Source organism: Oncorhynchus gorbuscha, linkage group LG15 (genome assembly GCF_021184085.1).
Source record: "Oncorhynchus gorbuscha isolate QuinsamMale2020 ecotype Even-year linkage group LG15, OgorEven_v1.0, whole genome shotgun sequence".
NCBI classification, from domain to species: domain Eukaryota; kingdom Metazoa; phylum Chordata; class Actinopteri; order Salmoniformes; family Salmonidae; genus Oncorhynchus; species Oncorhynchus gorbuscha.
The window spans coordinates 69,442,441-69,465,739 of NC_060187.1; the positions used below are offsets into that span (position 1 = coordinate 69,442,441).

General features: G+C 38.7%; 1 protein-coding gene across 1 annotated transcript in view; it reads left to right on the forward strand.

The window, feature by feature from the left end:
• Positions 1–12,853: 12,853 nt before the first annotated feature.
• Positions 12,854–23,299, forward strand: part of zfpm2a (zinc finger protein, FOG family member 2a) — a 187,287-nt gene continuing 176,841 nt past the window's right edge. Inside the window, exon 1 of the mRNA XM_046302575.1 lies at positions 12,854–13,163. Within this exon, the coding sequence (XP_046158531.1) occupies positions 13,124–13,163 (40 nt within the window). The 5' untranslated portion in view covers positions 12,854–13,123. The remainder of the gene's footprint in view (positions 13,164–23,299) is intronic.

The window sequence follows — 23,299 nt, forward strand, 5'->3', positions numbered from 1 at the left end:
TACATTTAAGATTTATATTATTAGAAATAATCATTTCACATGTGTAGGAGTTACAGTACTTATTGAAAATATAGACTAAAACCAACTATATCATTGACTTTATAATGTAATAATCATAGATGAATCAACTCAATATTCAGTATATTTTCTTGGCAGTAGTTCCAGTTAATTAAGGTGTTGCCCCAATTGAATACAGCTGTAATTCCGGGGAATTAATCTGACAGAATAGAGAGTAGGGACACTACATTAGCTATGCATTTAGCATCCAAATGTTATGCCAGTAGTTTTGCCTATTGCAGCCTGGCATGGTATTTCCCTATGATGCTGATCATATAGGATTTCTACGAAGACACACTGCTGAAACAAACCTCTGAATGTTGTGTACATGAGCTACTGAATAGTGGTGTGTCCACCATGGATACATTTAAGGGTTTTATAATATGACTCTTTAAGTTGTTGAATGAGGTTTAATCCTAATGGTTACCTCTTCCAAAATAAAGCCTTCAAAACTATTTCAAGACAACAGCATGACACTTTGATTAATAAAGCATGTACCCTACCCCTTTTAAAGTAAACAGGCGATGGGCAAGTATAGCTTTTTGTACTTAAAAAATAGAATAAATATATAAAATATAAGAATTAAAGTCCCTTCAAAAAGTATTCATACACCTTGACTTATTCCACATTGTGTTACAGCGTGAATTTAAATAAATACAAAGTATCCCCATCTACACCCCATAATTACAAAGTGAAAACCTGTTTTTTGAAATTCTTGCAAATATATTGAAAGTTAAATATATAAACATCTCATTTACATAACTATTCACACACCAGAGCCAATACTGTACATTATATAATCACCTTTGACAGTGATTACAGCTGTCTACAGCTGAGTCTTTATGGGTAAGTCTATACAAGCTTTTGTACAATATTTGCACATTATTATTTTTTTAATTCTTCAAGCTCTGCCAAGTTGGTAGTCGATCATTGCTAGACATACATTTTAAAGTATTGCCATAGACTTTCAAGTAGATCAAGTCAAAACCGGAAATTGGCCACTCAGGTACATTCACTGTGTTCTTGGTAAGCAACTCCAGTGTATATTTGATCTTGTGTTTTAGGTTATTGTGCTGCTGAAAGTTGAATTCATCTCACAGTGTCTGGTGGAAAACAGACTGAACCAGGTTTTCCTCTAGGATTTTGCCTGTGCTTAGCTCCATTCCATTATTATTTTTTATCCTGAAAAACTCCCTAGTCCTTATCGATTAAAAACATACCCATAACATGATACAGCTACTGTACCACTATGCTTGAATATATAGACAGTGGTACTCAGTAATGTGTTGTTTTGAATTTGTCCCAAACATAACACTTTCAGGACAAAAAGTGAATTGTTTCAGTGCCTTGTTGCCAACAGGATGCATGTTTTGGAACATTTGTATTCTTACAGGCTTCTTTCTTTTGATTCTGTCAATTCGGTTAGTATTGTGGAGTAACTACAATGATGTTGATCCAGCCTCAGTTTTCCCCTGTGACAGCCATTACACTGTAACTGTTTTAAAGTCACCATTGGCCTGAAGATGGGTATTCAGTGATGTGTTGTATTGGATTTGCCCCAAACTTAACACTGTGTTCAGGGCAAAAGGTTAATAGCTTTGCCACATTTTTTTTACAGTAGTAGTGCCTGCCTTGTTGCAAACAGGGTACATGTTTTGCAATATTTTTTATTCTGTACAGGCTTCCTTCTTTTCGGTCTGTCAATTAGGTTAGTATTGTGGAGTAACTAACTACAATATTGTTGATCCATCCTCAGTTTTCTCCTATCACAGCCATTAAACTCTAACTCATGGTGAAATCCCTGAGTGGTTTCCTTCCTCTCCGGCAACTGAGTCAGGAAGGACGCCTGTTTCTTTGGAGAAACTGGGTGTATTGATTCACCATCCAAAGTGTAATTAATAACTTCACTATGCTCAAAGGGATTTTCAATATCTGCTTTAAAAAAATGTATACCCATCTACCAATAGGTGCCCTTCTTTGCAAGGCATTGGAAAACCTCCCTGGTCTTTGTGGTTGAATCTGTGTTTGAAATGCACTGCTCGACTGATGGACCTTACAGATAATTGTATATGTGGGGTACAAAGATGAGATGGTCATTCAAAAATAATGTTAAACACTATTGCTGCACACAGAGTGAGTCCATGCAACTTATTATGTGACTTGTTAAGCACATTTTTACTCCTGAACTTATTTAGGCTTGCCATAACAAAGGGGTTGAATACTTATTGGCTCAATACATTTCAGCTTTTAATTTTTAATTAATTGGTCAGAATTTCAAAAAACATAATTCCAGTTTGACATTAAGGGGTATTGTATGTAGGCCAGTGACAAAACATCTCTATTTAATCCAATTTCATTTCAGGCTGTAACACAACAAAATGTGAAAAAAGTCAAGGGGTGTGAATACTTTCTGAAGGCACTGTAAATGAAAAGGGGGAAATCACTGTCATTGTGAAAACACTTCCCGAGGTAAACTCATGTTGAATTGTACCAGAGGGTAAAATAAAGATAATCTCATAGCCTAGGACCAAATCACAGTTTAGCTAGCTACTACGATTAACATTTACATTAACAGTCTGTCACAAGGTACTAATGACAGGAGATCATAGGCACTAGTTATTTCAACCCTTTTGATTATGTATTTTACACTCTGCAATTTCCACCACACAATATATGACATTACCTTCTCTTTACTCCAAAATATCACTATTGCAAAGCAAAGACACATTAGGTCTACAAGAGACTTTAGTGATTATTTCTACATTTAAAGTCTTAAAAAGGATGTAAGTCATGTAAATACCAAATGATGTCACAATCTCCAACTTTTGACCATTTAAAAAGACATCCAGATTACCAATAATAATATGCTAAGGGACAACAGTGTCCCATGTTGCGCTCTTCCTCCTTTCTAACAACAACAAGGTTTTATTTCCAGGTTTACACATCACTCCCGATGGGAGAGGCATAGTGCATTCATCTGCCCCCTCTCTTTTCTTTCAGCACTTCCCTAAACCCCATTTTAGCCTAATCTTAAAATGTGTGGCATTTAGATTTTATTTTTTTTGTCTGTATTTTTTATGTTGTTGTGTTTTGTTGTCACAAACCAAATGATAATCATAAGACCCCGTTGTTTAGTATCTTCCCTAGTAAACAGACAGTATCTGGATGTGGGTGCAGAGCAGAGGAAGGAAGAAGTGGTGCATCTCTGGGGAGAGAGAGACAGATCTGGCTGCTGTGTTGTGTACTTCTCCAGGGCCCGAGGTGCTGTTGGCAGTGGGGACAGTGGAGTGGGCACACTCTCAGACATCTGTTTGCACACTGCTGCTGGGACTGCTGGCTGGGGGGAGCACTCAGCCGGCACAACAACCACCACCATCACCTACCCTACCTTCGGTTGAAAATGGACTTTTAAAGAAATGGACATATTGATAGGGTAAATACCCCATTGTGTGGTTTTAAATGACAACAACACTTGTTGTTGAGAGCAGAATGCAGTATCCCAGATATATGCCTGTTACAAGATTAAGAAAATGTAAACGTATGATGTGACAAAGTTTGGGTACCACATAGAATGGTTGGCTGGTTTAGGCCCTCATTATAAATAAGAATTTGTTCTTAACTGACTTGCCTTAAATAAAAAATACAAGCATAGTTGGAATTTTCAAAACAATTAAAGCAACCGACTCACCTGACACACACCCTTCTGTGCTGTGATTGTGAATGGCAATACTCAAATGTGACTCGACAGTTCTAATCAAATGATTTAGCATTGGATCGTATCAACCCTCTCCCTGTAATCAGATTATGAGTTCACTGTACTGTGTCTGTACACTGTATACCTTCACCTATTAATATGATCAACCTTGTGTCATTGATTTCCCCAGTGATGGAAACACTATCATGTTAATTATCACAACCATCTGGTCCAGACAGTGAAAAAGCTTCCTCTGCCTGTCTCTCACAGATTTGTAGCTGTCAGTCAGTCAACCCTCCGTCTTCAAACAAGTCACCAGGGCTTAGGAAGAGCAGAGCAGCAGAGATCACTAACTCTACTGTAGCTTCAGTCTCAGGGGATTTAGGAGTGGCGTTAGATTCATCTCCAGCTGGAAATTTGACCCTCCTCTCACAATATTGTTGCTCGCACCTCCTATACCACAAATCACTATGGATTTTGGTGCTTGGTTGGTTCCCTTTTGCTGCATGGATATTTATTTCTGGTGTTTTTATAAAAACAACCTAATTTGTGTTCCCTTCAGTGAAATGTAATTGATTGTATTCAGTGAAGATGAAGTTGTTTTCAGTCAAATGAGACAATAACACGCTGGCATGCTGCATTTACCCTGACGTTCAAAATGATCACTTTATATTGTTGTGTTGTACGTATCATGGTGATAATAAGAGGTATTACTGTTGGGTTTATTTCAATCGCTTTGGTGCAATTTTCACAAGTATGTGGAACATTTTCACAACACTCAGTACAAAAATCTAAACAGATCATCAAGATGGCAGTTGTTTCAAAACGAGGGTTGCAAAGCTACCGGTAATTTACCAAAGTTACCGTAATCTTCAGTAATTTTGGTAATTAACAGAAAATATATGGCAAACTATCGTAACTTTGGTCATTTACACTCAAATAACTTTTTTTAAAGTATTAATGTGTAAAGTATTCATTTATTATATCTGTGTCCATATTGTCCATGAGTTTCTAGTAGATAGACTATATGGTTCAACAGAAAATAGACTAATTCATGAGAAAAAGCATCTAATCAACAATGGCATTATTTTCTATTAACTCTGCAACTCTTCAAACTATTGATTTTTTCCACAAATGATGCCAGTTTGACACCCAAAAGATTGACAACAAATACATATTGAGATAGTAAAATAAATACGTTTGTAAAAAAAATATATAAAGGATATTTAATGCTGAAACCCTCATATTAAATACCAATGGTATTCACTAAATTGATGGTTTATATTTAGGATAATGTTTTACAGCTTTGTCATACTATTTATGATTGTTTAATTATCTTATATCATTATTTCATATGTTTTACATGTGATAAGGGCAGCAGGTAGCCTAGCGGTTAAACGTGCTGGGCCGGTGACTGAAAGTTCTCTTGTTTGAATCCAGAGCCAACTAGGCAAAAAATCTGTCATTGTGCCCTTGAGCAAGGCACTTAACCCTAATTGCTCCTGTAAATCGCTCTGGATAAGTGTCTGCTAAATTATTTAAATGTAAAATAATGCCACACAAAGGGGCAGAGATTATTACAGACACCTGTGATAATCTGAAGTACCCAAAAGAGCCACTAGATGTGATAGATTACATAAAATCCTTGAAAGATACCAACATTCTGGTAGTTTACTGGCAAAATGTTCCTTTTGCAACCCTAAGCAAAACTAAGCACATTTTCAATTGACTAATAAGTACAACACACAACATCATACAGTAACTTTTTCACCAAACTTGTGTTTCACATTACAATACATGTTCATATAAAGTAATTGCTTTTAACAATGCAATGCTCACATTCCTGTTGATATGATTGTCTTCTCATTTGTTAAAATACATTTGACTATTACTTAATCCGACTGCTCTTAATTGATAATCACTTAACCTTTTGTTAAACCTAAAGATTTTAAACTATTTTTTTCTACCATAGATTTTGAGAACTACATAATGAAAATATATGTTTGTAAAGAATAAACATATAAAGTCTGATACATATATACATTAATGTACTATTATGATGATGAATATTGTGATTTCACTTCACAGTTCATTTTAAGCAATCTGATATTGACAAGATCAGAGATTTACTCTACCGTATAAACGAAAACAGCAGTATCTACACACAGTATCTGTTTTATCTTGTGACAAAGTGTCCTGGTCCAGTTATGTTCCGTTTCAGAAAACAAATGGTGTCAAATTTTCAGTAACTACAAAATCCAAGTCAAAACCAAGGCAAACAGCAGTAAGTGAAGTTACTAAATTAAGTTACTGCACTCTGGCTTTGGTCTGCTCTGTTTAGACTGCAGTTACTGCAGTTTGCCTTGCCCTTCACACACTATGAGACTGCCAAGAAAGTTGGATAAACACATTTAGATATTAGATAGTGCACTTTGCTTTTGCATTACCCAAATATGTCATAGAAAGGCAGAGGGCAGTATTAGCATTTTAGGGGTCATAGGTCAGATCAGTGGTCATGGTTTTTATTACTTCATAATACCGTTTTTGTTCAATCACTTGTGCAATTTTTGTGGTATGTGGTAAATAACAGCACAAAAATCTAGCACAACAGATCATCAAAATTGCTCATGTTTCAAAACTCTAAGCACATTTTAAATTGTCTGAGTCCAACAAACAAATTAACAGTCACTTGTTCATTGCACCAAATCAGTCTTTCAATTTGCATATATATTAAATCTAAGTATCTGCTTTTCAAAATGCAATATTAACTTTACTTTTGATATGATTTTCTTGTCTTTTGTTAACAATACAATTAACCAGCACTTAATCAAACCGCTCAAAACTGATAACTACTGAACCCAAAACTATGTAGTGCCTAGTATCTGAACAGTCTACATTTCTATCAATTTGACATCAATTTATGTTGGAAGGTAAATCATAAATGGGTTTGGCTTTAAATACTTCATTATCATTCTCCATCGTCCAATGTGCTTCACAATGTCAAAGTGGAAAGACTCACTCTATGTGCTTCCATTTGAAATGATAGTGTAGTGTGCACTTCTGAAATACCTGGATTTGATATAACAGTGTATTCCACTCATTGTCTGAATTTACACTGTAAGCTGATTCATTTCAAGCAGAGAGACAGGCGATACTGTAACAGTTGACAAGTCACATAAAAAAAAGAACGTGATCTTGTACAATGTTGCATGGGGCAGAAATGGAAAACAACACTGTGCTACATTTTTGCATTAGCCAACTGCTTTACAATACCCCTATTTCTGATGATTTATCTAACATATGTACTTTAGAAGGATAATGTAAGACTAACATATTTCTCAACATGCTCACAACTTGCAATTGGATTAAAATCATAAAATAATATATGCATGTCAAGTTATAGTCAAATACTGTATGGAAAATGATATTTACAGTCTACTATTCATCACTTCAAAAAGAACAGGTTTGAAATGTGTATCTTGTACTTTTTGCTATTGGATTTCATGGTAGTTAAAATGACTCAATGCTGAGCCTGTCATTATCTGATGTATTGGTGACTAAACTAAATGTTCTCATGGTATTTCACGGAAATGTTGATTTTGCATGAATGACTCATTGGGGACAGATGTGTGAAACCACAATGAATGCATAATCAAAGGTTCTGAACATAAGATAGGGGTCATTATACGTGTTATCAGTTTAGAGTTGTGTACTTAGAGTTTAGAAAATATACCACTTACATCTGAACATAAGATAGGGGTCATTATACGTGTTATCAGTTTAGAGTTGTGTACTTAGAGTTTAGAAAATATACCACTTACATCTGAACATAAGATAGGGGTCATTATACGTGTTATCAGTTTAGAGTTGTGTACTTAGAGTTTAGAAAATATACCACTTACATCTGAACATAAGATAGGGGTCATTATACGTGTTATCAGTTTAGAGTTGTGTACTTAGAGTTTAGAAAATATACCACTTACATCTGAACATAAGATAGGGGTCATTATACGTGTTATCAGTTTAGAGTTGTGTACTTAGAGTTAGAAAATATACCACTTACATCTGAACATAAGATAGGGGTCATTATACGTGTTATCAGTTTAGAGTTGTGTACTTAGAGTTTAGAAAATATACCACTTACATCTGAACATAAGATAGGGGTCATTATACGTGTTATCAGTTTAGAGTTGTGTACTTAGAGTTTAGAAAATATACCACTTACATCTGAACATAAGATAGGGGTCATTATACGTGTTATCAGTTTAGAGTTGTGTACTTAGAGTTAGAAAATATACCACTTACATCTGAACATAAGATAGGGGTCATTATACGTGTTATCAGTTTAGAGTTGTGTACTTAGAGTTTAGAAAATATACCACTTACATCTGAACATAAGATAGGGGTCATTATACGTGTTATCAGTTTAGAGTTGTGTACTTAGAGTTTAGAAAATATACCACTTACATCTGAACATAAGATAGGGGTCATTATACGTGTTATCAGTTTAGAGTTGTGTACTTAGAGTTTAGAAAATATACCACTTACATCTGAACATAAGATAGGGGTCATTATACGTGTTATCAGTTTAGAGTTGTGTACTTAGAGTTAGAAAATATACCACTTACATCTGAAACATTTGCAAAAGTGACTGAAAAACAAAATCGGTAAGATAATACATCAGTATATTATATTATCTACCTACAACATATTAGGCTGGAGAACCCCAAAAAGGTTTAAAGCCATTTTTGTCAGATTTGCTGTTTGCCTTCAGTTCAGGTGGCTGCCCTGTCCTTGCACTTAGTCTTCCTCTTGTTCCCCTATCGCCATGGGTACACCTTCCTGTAAACCATCAAACTATACTTTGATTTAACCTGTTCTGTCTTAAAAATTACCGTAGATGTCCTTAAAGATTAGAATGTTCCAAAGTGGTTCGGCAAAAAGATGAGAAGATACTGTAGACGACACATGCATCATTCAGGGTTATTATCAAACAGGTATGTCACATTTCTGTTTCGTCCATAACTTGCTATCTGCTTGTAGCAGGACGTGTTTACAGGGATCTTTTTCTCTCACTATGAGTGACATCCCACTGGGCACAAACTGGTTGAATCAACGGTGTTTCAACGTAATTTGGAAACGTATTGTGACGTGGAATCTCTGTGGAAAAGAAATTGGATTTGAACAAAGTCATCAACGTTGTTTTGAGGGTGAAATTTCAACCACAGGATTATGTCATCATGGTAACCAAATTTCAGCATAGACTAACCTTGCACAAAATATGTTGATTTGTACCTTTAAAATAATGTCAGAATTCCAACATTATATCCACTATCACAATGACAAAAATTAGGCTTGGCAGCATCTACTGGAGAGTTGATCAATGTACCGCTAGCTTTTGGTCTCCCATCCAAAGTTTTAACCAAGCCTTACTTGGCTATGATACTGACTATTGCCAATGTGCTACTGTGAGAATGATTGTTGAGAGATCTCCACATAAACATGAAATACTGTAGATTCACTGTTGCTATTGAAGTCATTAAAAAGGGTAGGTTTAAGAGAGCAAATGAAATGTGACCATTCTTTATCGATCATCAATTATGTTAATTCGGCCTGTATAACATTTTCAAAGTCATCAACAGCTATTGTTTGAATTCAACCCAGAATTCCACTAAAAATAGACAATACAATAAGCTTAGGGTTTCAAGCTCTGGTTGATTTAAAATGTAAAGATAATTAGAGATATTGAAATGTGTTTGGCAACCAAATATCAGAATTTGAAGGAGATGAATTATCTGCTTGGATAGTTTCATCTGTGCCACTGAATTAGTCTGGCTTTAATTCCAGTTTGTCTACAAATAAAACAATTATATGTTGAATTCACATCTCCATTTCTACCAAAAATCTAAGTGAAAGAAGAGGTCTAAATCAAATAAAAGTGTATTTAAAGTTTGATTTAATTTAGTGTCATTTGTAATTTGATACAGTGTAATTTACAGTAATGTAGGAAATTACATTGAGGGCAAATTTGAAACACGTACAGTTTAAGTCGGACGTTTACATACACCTTAGCCAAATACATTTAAACTCAGTTTTTCACAATTACTGACTTTTAATCCAAATAAAAAGTGTCTGTCTTAGGTCAGTTAGGATCACCACTTTATTTTAAGAATGTGAAATGTCAGAATAATAGTAGAGAGAATGATTCATTTCTTTCATCACAGTCCCAGTGGGTCAGAAGTTTACATACACTCAATTAGTATTTGGTAGCATTGCCTTTAAATTATTTAACTTGGGTCAACATTTTGGGTAGCCTTCCACAAGCTTCCCACAATAAGTTGGGTGAATTTTAGCCCATTCCTCCTGACAGAGCTGGTGTAACTGAGTCAGGTTTGTAGGCCTCCTTGCTCGCACACGCTTTTTAAGTTCTGCCGACAACATTTCTATAGGATTGAGGTCAGGGCTTTGTGATGGCCACTCCAATACCTTGACTTTGTTGTCCTTGAGCCATTTTGCCACAACCTTGGAAGTATGCTTGGGGTCATTGTCCATTTGGAAGACCCATTTGCGACCAAGCTTTAACTTCCTGACTGAAGTCTTGAGATTTTATTTAAATATATATACATCATTTCCATCTAGTTTGTGAAGTGCACCAGTCCCCCCTGCAGCAAAGCACCCCCACAACATGATGCTGCCACCCCCGTGCTTCACAGTTGGGATGGTGTTCTTCGGCTTGCAATCCTCCCCGTTTTCCTCCAAACATAAAGTTTGTCATTATGGCCAAACAGTTCTGTTTTTGTTTCATCAGACCAGAGGGCATTTCTCCAAAATGTACGATCTTTGTCCCCATGTGCAGTTGAAAACCGTAGTCTGGCTTTTTGATGGTGGTTTTGGAGCAGTGGCTTCTTCCTTGCTGAGCGGCCTTTCAGGTTATGTCTATATAGGACTCGTTTTACTGTGGATATAGCTACTTTTGTACCTGCTTCCTCCAGCATCCAAACAAGGTCCTTTGCTGTTGTTCTGGGATTGATTTGCACTTTTCACACCAAAGTATGTTCATCTCTAGGAGACAGAAGGCGTCTCCTTCCTGAGCGGTATGACGGTTGCGTGGTCCCATGGTGTTTATACTTGCATACTATTGTTTGAAATACATCCACAGGTAGACCTCCAATTGACTCAAATGATGTCAATTAGCCTATCAGAAGCTTCCAAAGCCATCACATAATTTTCAGGAATTTTCCAAGCTGTTTAAAGGCACAGTCAACTTAGTGAATGTAAACTTCTGACCCAATGGAATTGTGATACAGTGAAATAATCTGTCTGAAAACCATTGTTGGAAAAATTACTTGTGTCATGCACAAAGTAGATGTCCTAACCGACTTGCCAAAACTATAGTTTGTTAAGAAGAAATTTGTGGAGTGGTTGAAAAACGAGTTTTAATGACTCCAACCTAAGTGTATGTAAACCTCAGACTTCAACTGTACTTGAATTTTAGCTAACCCTGGACCATGATAAGAACTGTCTGACAGTCACCAGGGGAAGAGCATGCAAGTTCCATGTTGGTCACTGGGATATGGAAAGTGATGGCAGTGGCAGGGGCCAACTGAAATAAAGCAGATAATGCTTCCATCCTTAAAGGGATACTTCTGGATTTTGGCTATGACACCCTTTATCTATTTACGCAGAGTTAGATTAATTTATGGAAACCATTTGTATGTCTCTCTATCCAGTATGCAGGAAGTTGGAGGTAGTTTCGCAAGCCAATGCTAATTCAATTAGCACAATGGCTGGAAGTCTATGGTATCTACAAGCATGCTAGCAGTTACCATAGACCTCCAGGTGTTGCGTTAATGCCAGTTAGCAATTGTGCTAACGCTAGTTAGCAACTTCCTTCAAACTGCACACAGAGACACAGGAATGATTTCCACAAGTTCGTCTGATTGTGGGGAAGTGAATAAAGGGCTTCATTGCCAAAATCCAGAAGTATCCCTTTAGGATGAAGCATAGTTGACTAGTTAACCCTTTCAATTGTAGCCTAGTCTCAGACCCCAATTTCAAAGTCCTGGATTGGGTCATTTCACAGGCGATTTGCTTGCCTTACTTGACAGTTCAACTGGCTAATTGAAGAAGTACATTTCTAGTTTATGTGAATGTTGAAGAAATGCTACTTAAAGTCAGAGTCATGACAATAATGTTTTTTTGGGGGGGGGCTTTACATTTTTTTTACTCAAGGTGGAAGGCTTCAGCAACTGTATTATGGAGGTACAATTTGGAATTCAACTAATTTTACATTGTAAAGTAGGTCTACTATGCAATTGTAATAACTCAACGAATATGAAATGTGCTTCTCTTTTCCTACAATGAAATGATTTGAGGCTTCTATGGTGTCATTATGTCCAGAACAATGTAAGGGGTGCATGTGTTGACTCGCAAGCTGCCTGATCTCACGAGTTTATCTGGTAATTACAAGGCAAGCTGTGTGTGTGTGTGTGTGTGTGTGTGTGTGTGTGTGTGTGTGTGTGTGTGTGTGTGTGTGTGTGTGTGTGTGTGTGTGTGTGTGTGTGTGTGTGTGTGTGTGTGTGTGTGTGTGTGTGTGTGTGTGTGTGTGTGTGTGTGTGTGTGTGTGTGTGTGTGTGTGTGTGCAGTGAGAATCTGTGTCCAGTGTGCAAAATTGTACAGCTAGCTGTTAATGCTTACTTTAGGCCTATGAAATTATCAGTTGGGTTTCATAAATGGAAAAAAATACATATCCTTCAGATAACTTAAATATTCATACTAATGTGGTATTGTCTAATTATTTTATCTAAAAACTAAAACGGGCATTTTTCAAGTTTGACATGGTGGGAATTAGAACGCAAACGCATATCCAAAACCCGCGCCAAATATTGGTGGTTCAAAATGTGTTGAGTATTATTTGGCTAACCCCACAAAATGTGACATTCCACTAGTAATTAACAATTAAGAAATCACTACTTCGGTAGCACAAGCTAAAAGTCAAGTTTAAGAAGCGGTGTCTACGGTACCCGCGGAGGCACAAACCTTATCTTCAAACAAAAGCGCGAAACGCTTTCACCTCCCCAGTCAGTCCGTGCGGATCGCAACTCAGTGCAGCCTCATCTCGGAGAACGCCATTGAGAAAGAGTGAGTGAAAGAGAGAGAGAGAGAGAGAGAGAGCGAGCAAGAGAGAAATAGAGCAGACCAGAGGAAGAGAAAGGAAAGAGACAGGGCGACATACTCTGTGAAAAAAGTGTCCATAATTCGTCACCCTTTCTTTCTCAATTTCCACCACAAACCCTACCGGTGCTTGGATGAACCAAAACCTATCGATCAGTCAGTGCTACACCTGGATCTCCTGACCAGCTCCGAGCAGGCATGTCCCGAAGGAAGCAGAGCAACCCCAGGCAAATTAAACGTAAGTTTTACAGCCTCGCTGTCCTGTTATCTACCAAAGCTTGTTGGAGAAGTTAAATTAGGTTAGTGAGTGACTAGTCACTTCAGCACCGATGTCAATTGGCAATCCCAGATTTAATTGATACTGTTGATGTAGTTTCGTTCATTGATAAATGAGTTATGTTTTTGATCAATCATATTCTGTCATATGCTATTGCTGAGAAAGGCGTTCTATCTTCTGACTTTTCAAATTATGTTTTTACAGACATAGGAGTTTGCTTGGTGTTTGCTAAAAAGTGGATAGGTTACTTTATAATATTTGACATATTTATGTCAAGCAAATCAGGATTCTATTCTTGTGATTTATTATAATGCGCCGATATGATCTACAGACATTAAACACCTAAAGTTAAAGAGTGCATATCCTTTGCAAACTGTCTTCTTGGAATTCTGTTTCCAATTAAACAATTAAAGTATTATATCTTAAGTAATTATGTAGTAATACTAATGTCAGATATACTGAATAACCTAAGTCAAATGAGGAATGTCCCCCTTCACACACACACACACACACACACACACACACACACACACACACACACACACACACACACACACACACACACACACACACACACACACACACACACACACACACACACACACACACACACACACACACACACACACACACACACACAAACTGTATAAATAAATTAAACCTTAATTAAAACTTTTAAAATAATAGCATGAACCCTATTCATTCTGCAGAGTAGGTAGTGATTGTGTCACTGTCAAAATATATAATTGGTTATACACAATTATAAATGGACAGGTTATATACATTAAAAAAATACTGAAAAGTGTTCATGGTAATATAATAACTAAAATTTACATGTCAAATACAATGGACAGGGTTTTTAATATTACTACATGTACTTGTTGTTAGTTTCATCCCCATTTCAACAAAGCATTGTGCCTCTGGATCTCTGATAATTCAAGGGTTATTTCAATCACTTCAAATACCAACGCTTTGAGTGAAATACCATGTGACATGAGACAGAATTGATCTATATGGATTTTATTTCCTGTGATTTTAAACAAGCTGTGAAATGTGTTCATGTAATTCCAAATGTGGAATTGAAATGGCTGGCCTAGCAGGCTTCCCAGTGGAAATGTATCATACTAACAGTGGTCATAGCAACGTTGCATTTTAGTTCTGCTCTTTAGAGACTTGAAAACAACGCTGACTTTTTATTGTGCCTGTTTTCATTTTGTATTGGCAAAGATTCATTGTATTCATCATACTTTTCTTGTTATAAGCAGTGTAGTGAATTGTGGTGTTGAAGAGCATTTGCAACAACCACCTATATACACTTATTGTACAATACAGTCCTATGTGGTTATTCTATATTGGCCATGTCATTTAGCTGTATGACTGTCTATGTGGTTATTCTATATTGGCCATGTCATTTAGCTGTATGACTGTCTATGTGGTTATTCTATATTGACCATGTCATTTAGCTGTATGACTGTCTATGTGGTTATTCTATATTGGCCATGTCATTTAGCTGTATGACTGTCTATGTGGTTATTCTATATTGACCATGTCATTTAGCTGTATGACTGTCTATGTGGTTATTCTATATTGACCATGTCATTTAGCTGTATGACTGTCTATGTGGTTATTCTATATTGAACATGTCATTTAGCTGTATGACTGTCTATGTGGTTATTCTATATTGACCATGTCATTTAGCTGTATGACTGTCTATGTGGTTTATTCTATGTTGACCATGTCATTTAGCTGTATGACTGTCTATGTGGTTTATTCTATGTTGACCATGTCATTTAGCTGTATGACTGTCTATGTGGTTATTCTATATTGACCATGTCATTTAGCTGTATGACTGTCTATGTGGTTATTCTATATTGACCATTTCATTTAGCTGTATGACTGTCTATGTGGTTATTCTATGTTGACCATGTCATTTAGCTGTATGACTGTCTATGTGGTTATTCTATATTGACCATGTCATTTAGCTGTATGACTGTCTATGTGGTTATTCTATGTTGACCATGTCATTTAGCTGTATGACTGTCTATGTGGTTATTCTATATTGACCATGTCATTTAGCTGTATGACTGTCTATGTGGTTATTCTATATTGACCATGTCATTTAGCTGTATGACTGTCTATGTGGTTATTCTATATTGACCATGTCATTTAGCTGTATGACTGTCTATGTGGTTATTCTATATTGACCATGTCATTTACGTCGGGCTGATTCACTGGGAATCCCTTGTCCTACGACTTGGGTTTATTTGAAGAGCAGGTAGGAAGAGACTCCTTTGGGATGTCTCATTGTTGTCGGACTTATAGACATGATGAGAAAAAATAACGAGTTCTGTCCACTCACAAGATATTTTAGATAATTCAAAAATATATTTTTTGTTTCAATATTTGAAATAGTTATTCCAGTAATAGTGTGATTGGTAATGTGGATACAGCACGAGGAAGAAATATATACTTCATTTATACAGTGTGTGTGTCTGTGTGTGTGTAAACTATGATTCTGTTTTTACACGAGGAATTGACTTAATAGTGGTTACGATTAGTCAGTAATTGATTGCACTGTATATGGCTGTCAACAAAATGTAATTATATATTCCAGGAAGATTTAGAAACATTATTTTTGTTGTTGTTGCAGTATCAGCAAAATGGCAATACATTACTGCAAATGTCTATTTTCTAAAATATCTTCAAAGGCTTGTCACTCACGGTCACAGCTTGTTTTATGCATTTACAGTTTGAACATATTTTCCGTAATTTTAGTATTTTAGGCAAGTTAAGAAGTTGATAGTCGGAAATATATTTTTCACTACCTATGAATATATTTTCAAAGAACAACTTAGAAAATTGGTTCTGATTACCAAATGTAAGTGGGTATCATGGTTCTGAATTATGAACTTACCGGTTATAGATTAAATGCAAACGCTCTAAGACGCTTTTGATGTAGACCGAAACAATTGAAATGATGTTTGTTGTAATTTAATAATAATACGAAGAAAAAAAAACTATTTTTCTGCTCGGTATAAGTACAGTGTAATTGGTATGCATGTGTTGCTATTCGTGATTATTTTGAGCAGAGAAAGCATTGCTGATCTATGAGGAATGCGCACAAACCTGTATACTATAGCCTAGCATGATGTGCTAAACCCACTTGTGTAAGAACCAATCACAAGGAGGATGCCTCTGAATTTTGTTGTCAAGCAAAGAAGTACTGCCTTGATGTGAGCATCCTCATATCCACTGTGACCCAGGCGTGCCTGAATTACTATGTCATGTGTAAGAGGTTGTTAATGAGAGGTGAGGAGTGAGGATACAGTGTTGAAAGAACTAAAGCATTAGTTAGAAACAGAAAGGTCAAAGGAAACCTCGATGTGTCCTACCCCAGGAACTATGAGCTAGGGAAAGGCCTGAGGACCAGGAACTAGGAGCTAGGGAAAGGCCTGAGGACCAGGAACTAGGAGCTAGGGAAAGGCCTGAGGACCAGGAACTAGGAGCTAGGGAAAGGCCTGAGGACCAGGAACTAGGAGCTAGGGAAAGGCCTGAGGACCAGGAACTAGGAGCTAGGGAAAGGCCTGAGGACCAGGAACTAGGAGCTAGGGAAAGGCCTGAGGACCAGGAACTAGGAGCTAGGGAAAGGCCTGAGGACCAGGAACTAGGACCTAGGGAAAGGCCTGAGGACCAGGAACTAGGAGCTAGGGAAAGGCCTGAGGACCAGGAACTAGGAGCTAGGGAAAGACCTGAGGACCAGAACCTAGGAGCTAGGGAAAGGCCTGAGGACCAGGAACTAGGAGCTAGGGAAAGACCTGAGGACCAGGAACTAGGAGCTAGGGAAAGGCCTGAGGACCAGGAACCAGGCAATGCACAGAAAGTCAGCGCAGACAGTCATTCTAAAGGACAAAAAGGTTGTTGGGCGCAGTCCCCCCCCCCCTCCTGCATACATTGGGCCGTTATCTAAAATTGTGATTTATGCAGTATTTTAATATTTTGCTTATTCCTTCCCCTTGGGTGCTCTCTGAGCGGTGATAAAAAGGCGAAGCTGAAAGAGCACCATTAATTTGCTCCGATGACTGGGGAGATAAGGACAGATAATGGAAAAGATAAGCAGGGAAGATATACCATCAGAAACCCGATTATTACCATTAAAATTCCAACCCAGCAATCTGCAGCCGGCTGATAATTCCCTCTCCGTTTCCACCACTTTGGATGATAAGGCAAAAAATAGTCACTCAGTGCTCCTTGATTAGGCTGCCTGGATATCCCGATAATACTGTGATAAATTATGTATTTCCCCCTTGTTTTTTTCCTCTGAAACGTTACATCTGATTTTTTTCTTCTATATTTCTGGGTCGTCCCTGTATCCCTCCCTCCTCTTCTCTCTTCCTCTCCCAAGAAAGGGATAAAAACCCATACACTTTTATTGTAATAAGAGTTTGATAGAAAGGGGAGATAGTGGAGGTGTTTTGTATGGGAGCACATATCAATGTTATCAGTCCATCTCTGTGAGCCAGCTGCTAGCTGCTGTTGTTTCTAGCCTTATCACCCCGTGCCAATATGCCAATAAATTGCCCAGATTGCCAGCTAGCCGCTCCAAAGCAGATCAGCTAAATTTGACAGAAATGATGGAAATATGGCTGATGCTCAGCGGATTGTGATTAGAGGAGAATATGTGAATTCCTTCAAGGCTCCCTCCTTCCCTCCCGCGTCTCACCCCTCTGTGGCTCCTAGTGCTATGCTGTGGTGTGTCCATACCTCTCCTGCTGAGGGGTACATTTTGATTCTTAATAGGAAGGCAGAGATATGAACAGAGCTGAATGGAAAACGCCTCCCCTCAGAGTCATTTTTCTGTAAAATTGCTCCCAAAGTTTGTTGGCGTGTAGATGAGCCGAGATGATGCAGGGAGCCTCTTCCCCCAGTGTTGTTTATGGAGACATCCTATTGGAAGGGTGTTGAGAGGGCCGTGCACAAGACATCCAATGTCAGATGTGCTTATTAAATTGACTTAGCACTCTTCCCTGGCCTAACAGTTGTCTTCACTACAGTACATGGTGCTGCCTGTGACTTCGTGAATTCCTGTTGTAGCGTTAACTAGTCCTTTACCAGATACAGGACTGCTCCTCTCTGCTGTTAAACCATTCAGTGGGGTCCAGAACTTGTACTGTGCAGAAATGAAACTACATTGTGATGAGGATGTATATGTTCATTCTAGAAGGATAACTACTGTATTCTATTTAAGGGTGTAGATCTTTTTGACTGCTCAGAAAGACTTGATCTTACATCAGCATACAGTTTATCATATCAGGTGACATTTATTTCTTTGACCAATTGGTTGCCTACGCCTACTTTGTGTGTGTGTGTGTGTGTGTGTGTGTGTGTGTGTGTGTGTGTGTGTGTGTGTGTGTGTGTGTGTGTGTGTGTGTGTGTGTGTGTGTGTGTGTGTGTGTGTGTGTGTGTGTGTGTGCTTGGCTGATGCATGCATACGGGTGTGTGAGTGTGTGTGTGTTTGTTCATACGTGAGTGTGTGTGAGACTGGGGATTGTGGTCAACTTTAGGCTTGTTCTCTGTCATGAAAGGTAATCTGCCTAGTAGAAGTGCTGTCTTCTATTTGACCTCTGTCACAGCTGAATCAACTTGTAAATCAACTCAAGCAGTCTGATGTTTTGGGGGCGAATCATCATATCTGTGTTCGGATGCCAGCCTCTCGTATTTAAGGGTTTCTTTTTCATTTGCCTGACAATCACGCTGCCTCTCTTGTGCTCTTCATAGATTTCTGTCATATGAAGAATGGTTGTTGAATGCCAACTTTCCCTCAAACATCTGTTCCCTGCCAATAACAGCTTGTGTTGTGTTGCTTTCTCGTCGTCTTGGCGGATGGATCCCGGTTCGCCTTCACTCTCTTTCTCAAACACTGATGTTGCACCACCAATGTATGCAAATAGCATGCTGTCTCCAGTCTTCACATGATTTCTGGCTATTTTATTTAACATTTATACTTTCAAGTATTGTTGTTGCGATTGTATGTCAGATTGACGTTAAGCGCCCGTTTTATAGGCCACATTTCTGATATAACATTAGCAACTATGAAATGGAATGTAGAGTGTGGATGGATGTGTGTTTCCTTTGTTGAAAAAACTGCCAGCTGAAGTGGAGGCTGAGCTGAAGTTGGCATGGCTGCTGAGTGTGTGTGTGAGTGAGTGTGAGAGTGTGTGTGTTACAGTGGTGCTGCAGTGCAGCTTGAACAGCACAATGAGATGTGGGCATTGGTCGCTGGGTCGCTGGTTTCAAAAGGTGGAGGTCATTTCCTGTTTCCTCTTTGTCTTCCTATTTCCTGTAATTCCAACACCATTATCCCAGTGACTCTTCACTGTCGCAAGTCATTATCTGCTCCTTCATAGTTGTCAATGGGGCGACAGGGTAGCCTAGTGGTTAGAGCGTTGGACTAGTAACCGGAAGGTTGCAAGTTCAAACCCCTGAGCTGACAAGGTACAAATCTGTTGTTCTGCCCCTGAACAGGCAGTTAACCCATTGTTCCCAGGCCGTCATTGAAAATAAGAATTTGTTCTTAACGGACTTGCCTGGTTAAATAAAGGTTAAAAAAAATGGATTATTCAACATGGATTGTTGTTTTTCAGGATCTGATCACAAAAGTGTTTTTCAGTTTTAGTGCTGCTAAAACAGAGATGGGTTAGGATTAGATGGCTCAGACCCTTTCAAATAATTTCTATTAAAAGGACATGTTCTCTCGTATGTCCCTTTTCGTTTGCATGCCGTTGTAAATAAAATAAAAGAATAGGTAATGGTGCCCCAACAAATCCTATCGTTTGTTCCTCAGTTTATTTAGATTTGATATCAAGTGATGACTTTTGAGCCCCAGGTAACAATTGACTTTCAGCCGTTTGAGTTAATAGCCTTGTCTCTAGCTTGTACGGATCAATATGTGTATTAATTAATCACAGCTATCAGGAGCCGGATCTGGTTCCATTTGTTGTTACATCAGCAAAATATCAATAGAGAAAGTGGACTCCCTGATCGTCATGGCAACTTCATCTCTTAGGTCAAAGAGAGTTTATCTTATCTTGCTGCCGAGAGTGGCAAACTGCTTAGGAATCTAGTTTAGACTCTAAGATCATCGATTTAAGCTTTTTTTCTTGTTGTTTCGGGGAGGGGAGAAAAGAAGAGGGCTGCATTCTAATCACAACAGAGATGTTAAGATTTTAATATTGATCACTCTCCAAAGGCCATTATAGGATAGCTATGGCCTCTAGTCCAGCTGTTGTTCAAGTACGTCCTTTTAAGACCCAAACAAGGCTTTGATTATCAGTGTCAGCGTGTCAACACGGAGTATGTCTGTATAGCTGTCTGACAGTACGTTTCCTACTGCTCCAGACATAGGCTGAGTCTGAAATGCCATCCTTCCCACTATATAGGATGTCAAGTCAGACACACGATACAATGTTTACAGACCAGTGTCTATACACATCCTGACACTTCTCTTCATCACGACACCATAAAAATTCACATATATTATTTGGCATATTGAATAATAAGTAAATTGATAGATTTTGGTATATCCTTGTATCAGCCACATTTATCATGGTGCACAGTTCCTAAATAAATTGTAGATAACATAGCGGTAGGCTAGTTTTTTTACGATGAAGTCTTTGTGTATATTATGAATATGGCCAGTTTTTCCAGGATGTTACTTTGCCATGTGCATGTTGATATGATATGAATATAATCATGTGTGGGTCTGCGCATCATCATGATGTGTCAGGGAGGTAGACCAGGGTCTGGTCTCACAGGAAGTTGGCCTGGTGGTGTAGGGATCTGCTGGGTCCCTCTATGATTATGGCCCAATTGGTACACTATTCCCTATATAGTGCACTACTTTTGGCCAGAGCCCTGCTCAAAAATAGTGTACTACAGTATATAGGGGATACATTTGGGATGCACGCCATGTCTCTACCTCATCAGCAGGAGAATAGTCCTCAGGCTAGGAGCACACAGGAACATGCTTTTTCCTCCCTCTCTTTTTGCCTTCAGGACACAATTGCCTCATTTAACATTCTCTATTTGGCCCCTGCCAAGAGGGGAAACAGCCAGGGAGTAAAAGAGCCACCACACGTCATGAATTCTTTCATTTAACTTGTAAATTCCCTTTCACCTTGGTGATGGCTGCGCGGTTATCTGTCGTGATGGCTGGAGATGTCGCTCAATTAAGGGCTTTTCTGAGGTTACTCCCCAATATCGGAGTGATTTCTGTCGTCTGACGTCATGTTATATTATGGATATGGATATTATGGGTTCTGTTTGGGCTTTTAAACAGCTTAGAAGATCAACACTTGCCTTCCTCTGTTCTATTCTAAAGCAGAATGTTCAAGGACTCTAATGTTCTAGAATTTCTCTGGAAACTTTTCCCCACTGTGGAGAAATACAGTTCCCATGTATATTTTGTGGGGAGAAAATGTTTCAATTACAATCAAAATGAGTTCTGTGTTGTTTCAATGGTCAAATGTTGTGTTAATAATGTGCTATTAGTTACAGTGTTTATCACTGCAAATGTATTTTCTGGGGTGCCAGTTTCCTGCAGTGCAGGTTTGGTTGAATCCAGGCTCTTGAGGATAGAGGAAGTGACTCAGCCTAGCAGCTGTGAATGTAAAAATGAGTTGTGAACATGATGTAATAACAAAAGTCTACAATTTCACCCTCACAGGAGCAACAACTTCCTTTGTTTTTATTTTCATGACATATTAGGTGACTGAAAAGGAGTGATTTAGTCAACATAATTTTTTGACCAAGATATGAGGTGACACGGCAGAAAATGAAGCCCTAATAGCTGTTACGTTTAAGTCTCTCTCTTGGCAGGAATTAGCCGAGGCTGTGAAGGACAAGAACAGGGGAAGATAGAACTTTGCATTTCTTGGGCATTAAGGATAAAAACGTGTCAGGCGTCGTAGTTAAGGGATAGGTGGCTACAGTGGATTAAATAGCAAGCCTTTCAGTTCAATTTGTTCATCAGCATTTCTCTGGGCCCAACAGCACAAAACACACAGCACTGCTAAGGGTTCACTGGAAAATCACTAATGACAAAGCTTTGTAAATAGATAAACAATTTATGTCAAATGTGCTGAAAATATAAAACAAACTTCAAAACATGTTAATACTTTAAAGAGGTTATGTTTTGATTCGCAGCATAGCGTGGCAGCGGCAGCATAGCGTGGCAGCATAGCCTGGCAGCATAGCGTGGCAGCATAGCGTGGCAGCATAGCCTGGCAGCATAGCGTGGCAGCATAGCCTGGCAGCATAGCCTGGCAGCATAGCGTGGCAGCACAGCCTGGCAGCATAGCGTGGCAGCATAGCCTGGCAGCATAGCGTGGCAGCATAGCCTGGCAGCATAGCGTGGCAGCACAGCCTGGCAGCATAGCGTGGCAGCATAGCCTGGCAGCATAGCTTGGCAGCATAGCCTGGCAGCATAGCCTGGCAGCATAGCGTGGCAGCATAGCGTGGCAGCACAGCCTGGCAGCATAGCGTGGCAGCATAGCGTGGCAGCATAGCGTGGCAGCATAGCCTGGCAGCATAGCATGGCAGCATAGCCTGGCAGCATAGCGTGGCAGCATAGCGTGGCAGCATAGCCTGGCAGCATAGCGTGGCAGCATAGCGTGGCAGCGCGTAGGGCTGTTGACAGCCCAGTTTACATCCCCCTGATCAGAGGGCATATCTGCATATGATTAGCCTGGATGCATGCAAATATTCATAATGGAATGATATGCCAATTGTCAGTGGCTGATGTTGATCGATTATGTTTTAAATGAGATTATGCAAATCAGATTGGAGGAAGAAGTGAGTCTGATTGGCTGTGATGAGAAGAGTGACAGGTTGTAAAGTGTTATTTCTCCTGTCCTGTAATTAGTCCCCAGCAGTTTGAACTATGTGAAACAAATAGCTATGAAGTGAGATGGTGATGGAACTGCCTACCTGCCTTTCAGAATCAGGCAGCAGTGGATCTCATCTCAAAGAATTCTAATCTGGTAATTGCTAAATACTGGTTTGGTGACAGTGACTGAGTAGCTTTGGCCGAGCAAAATAAT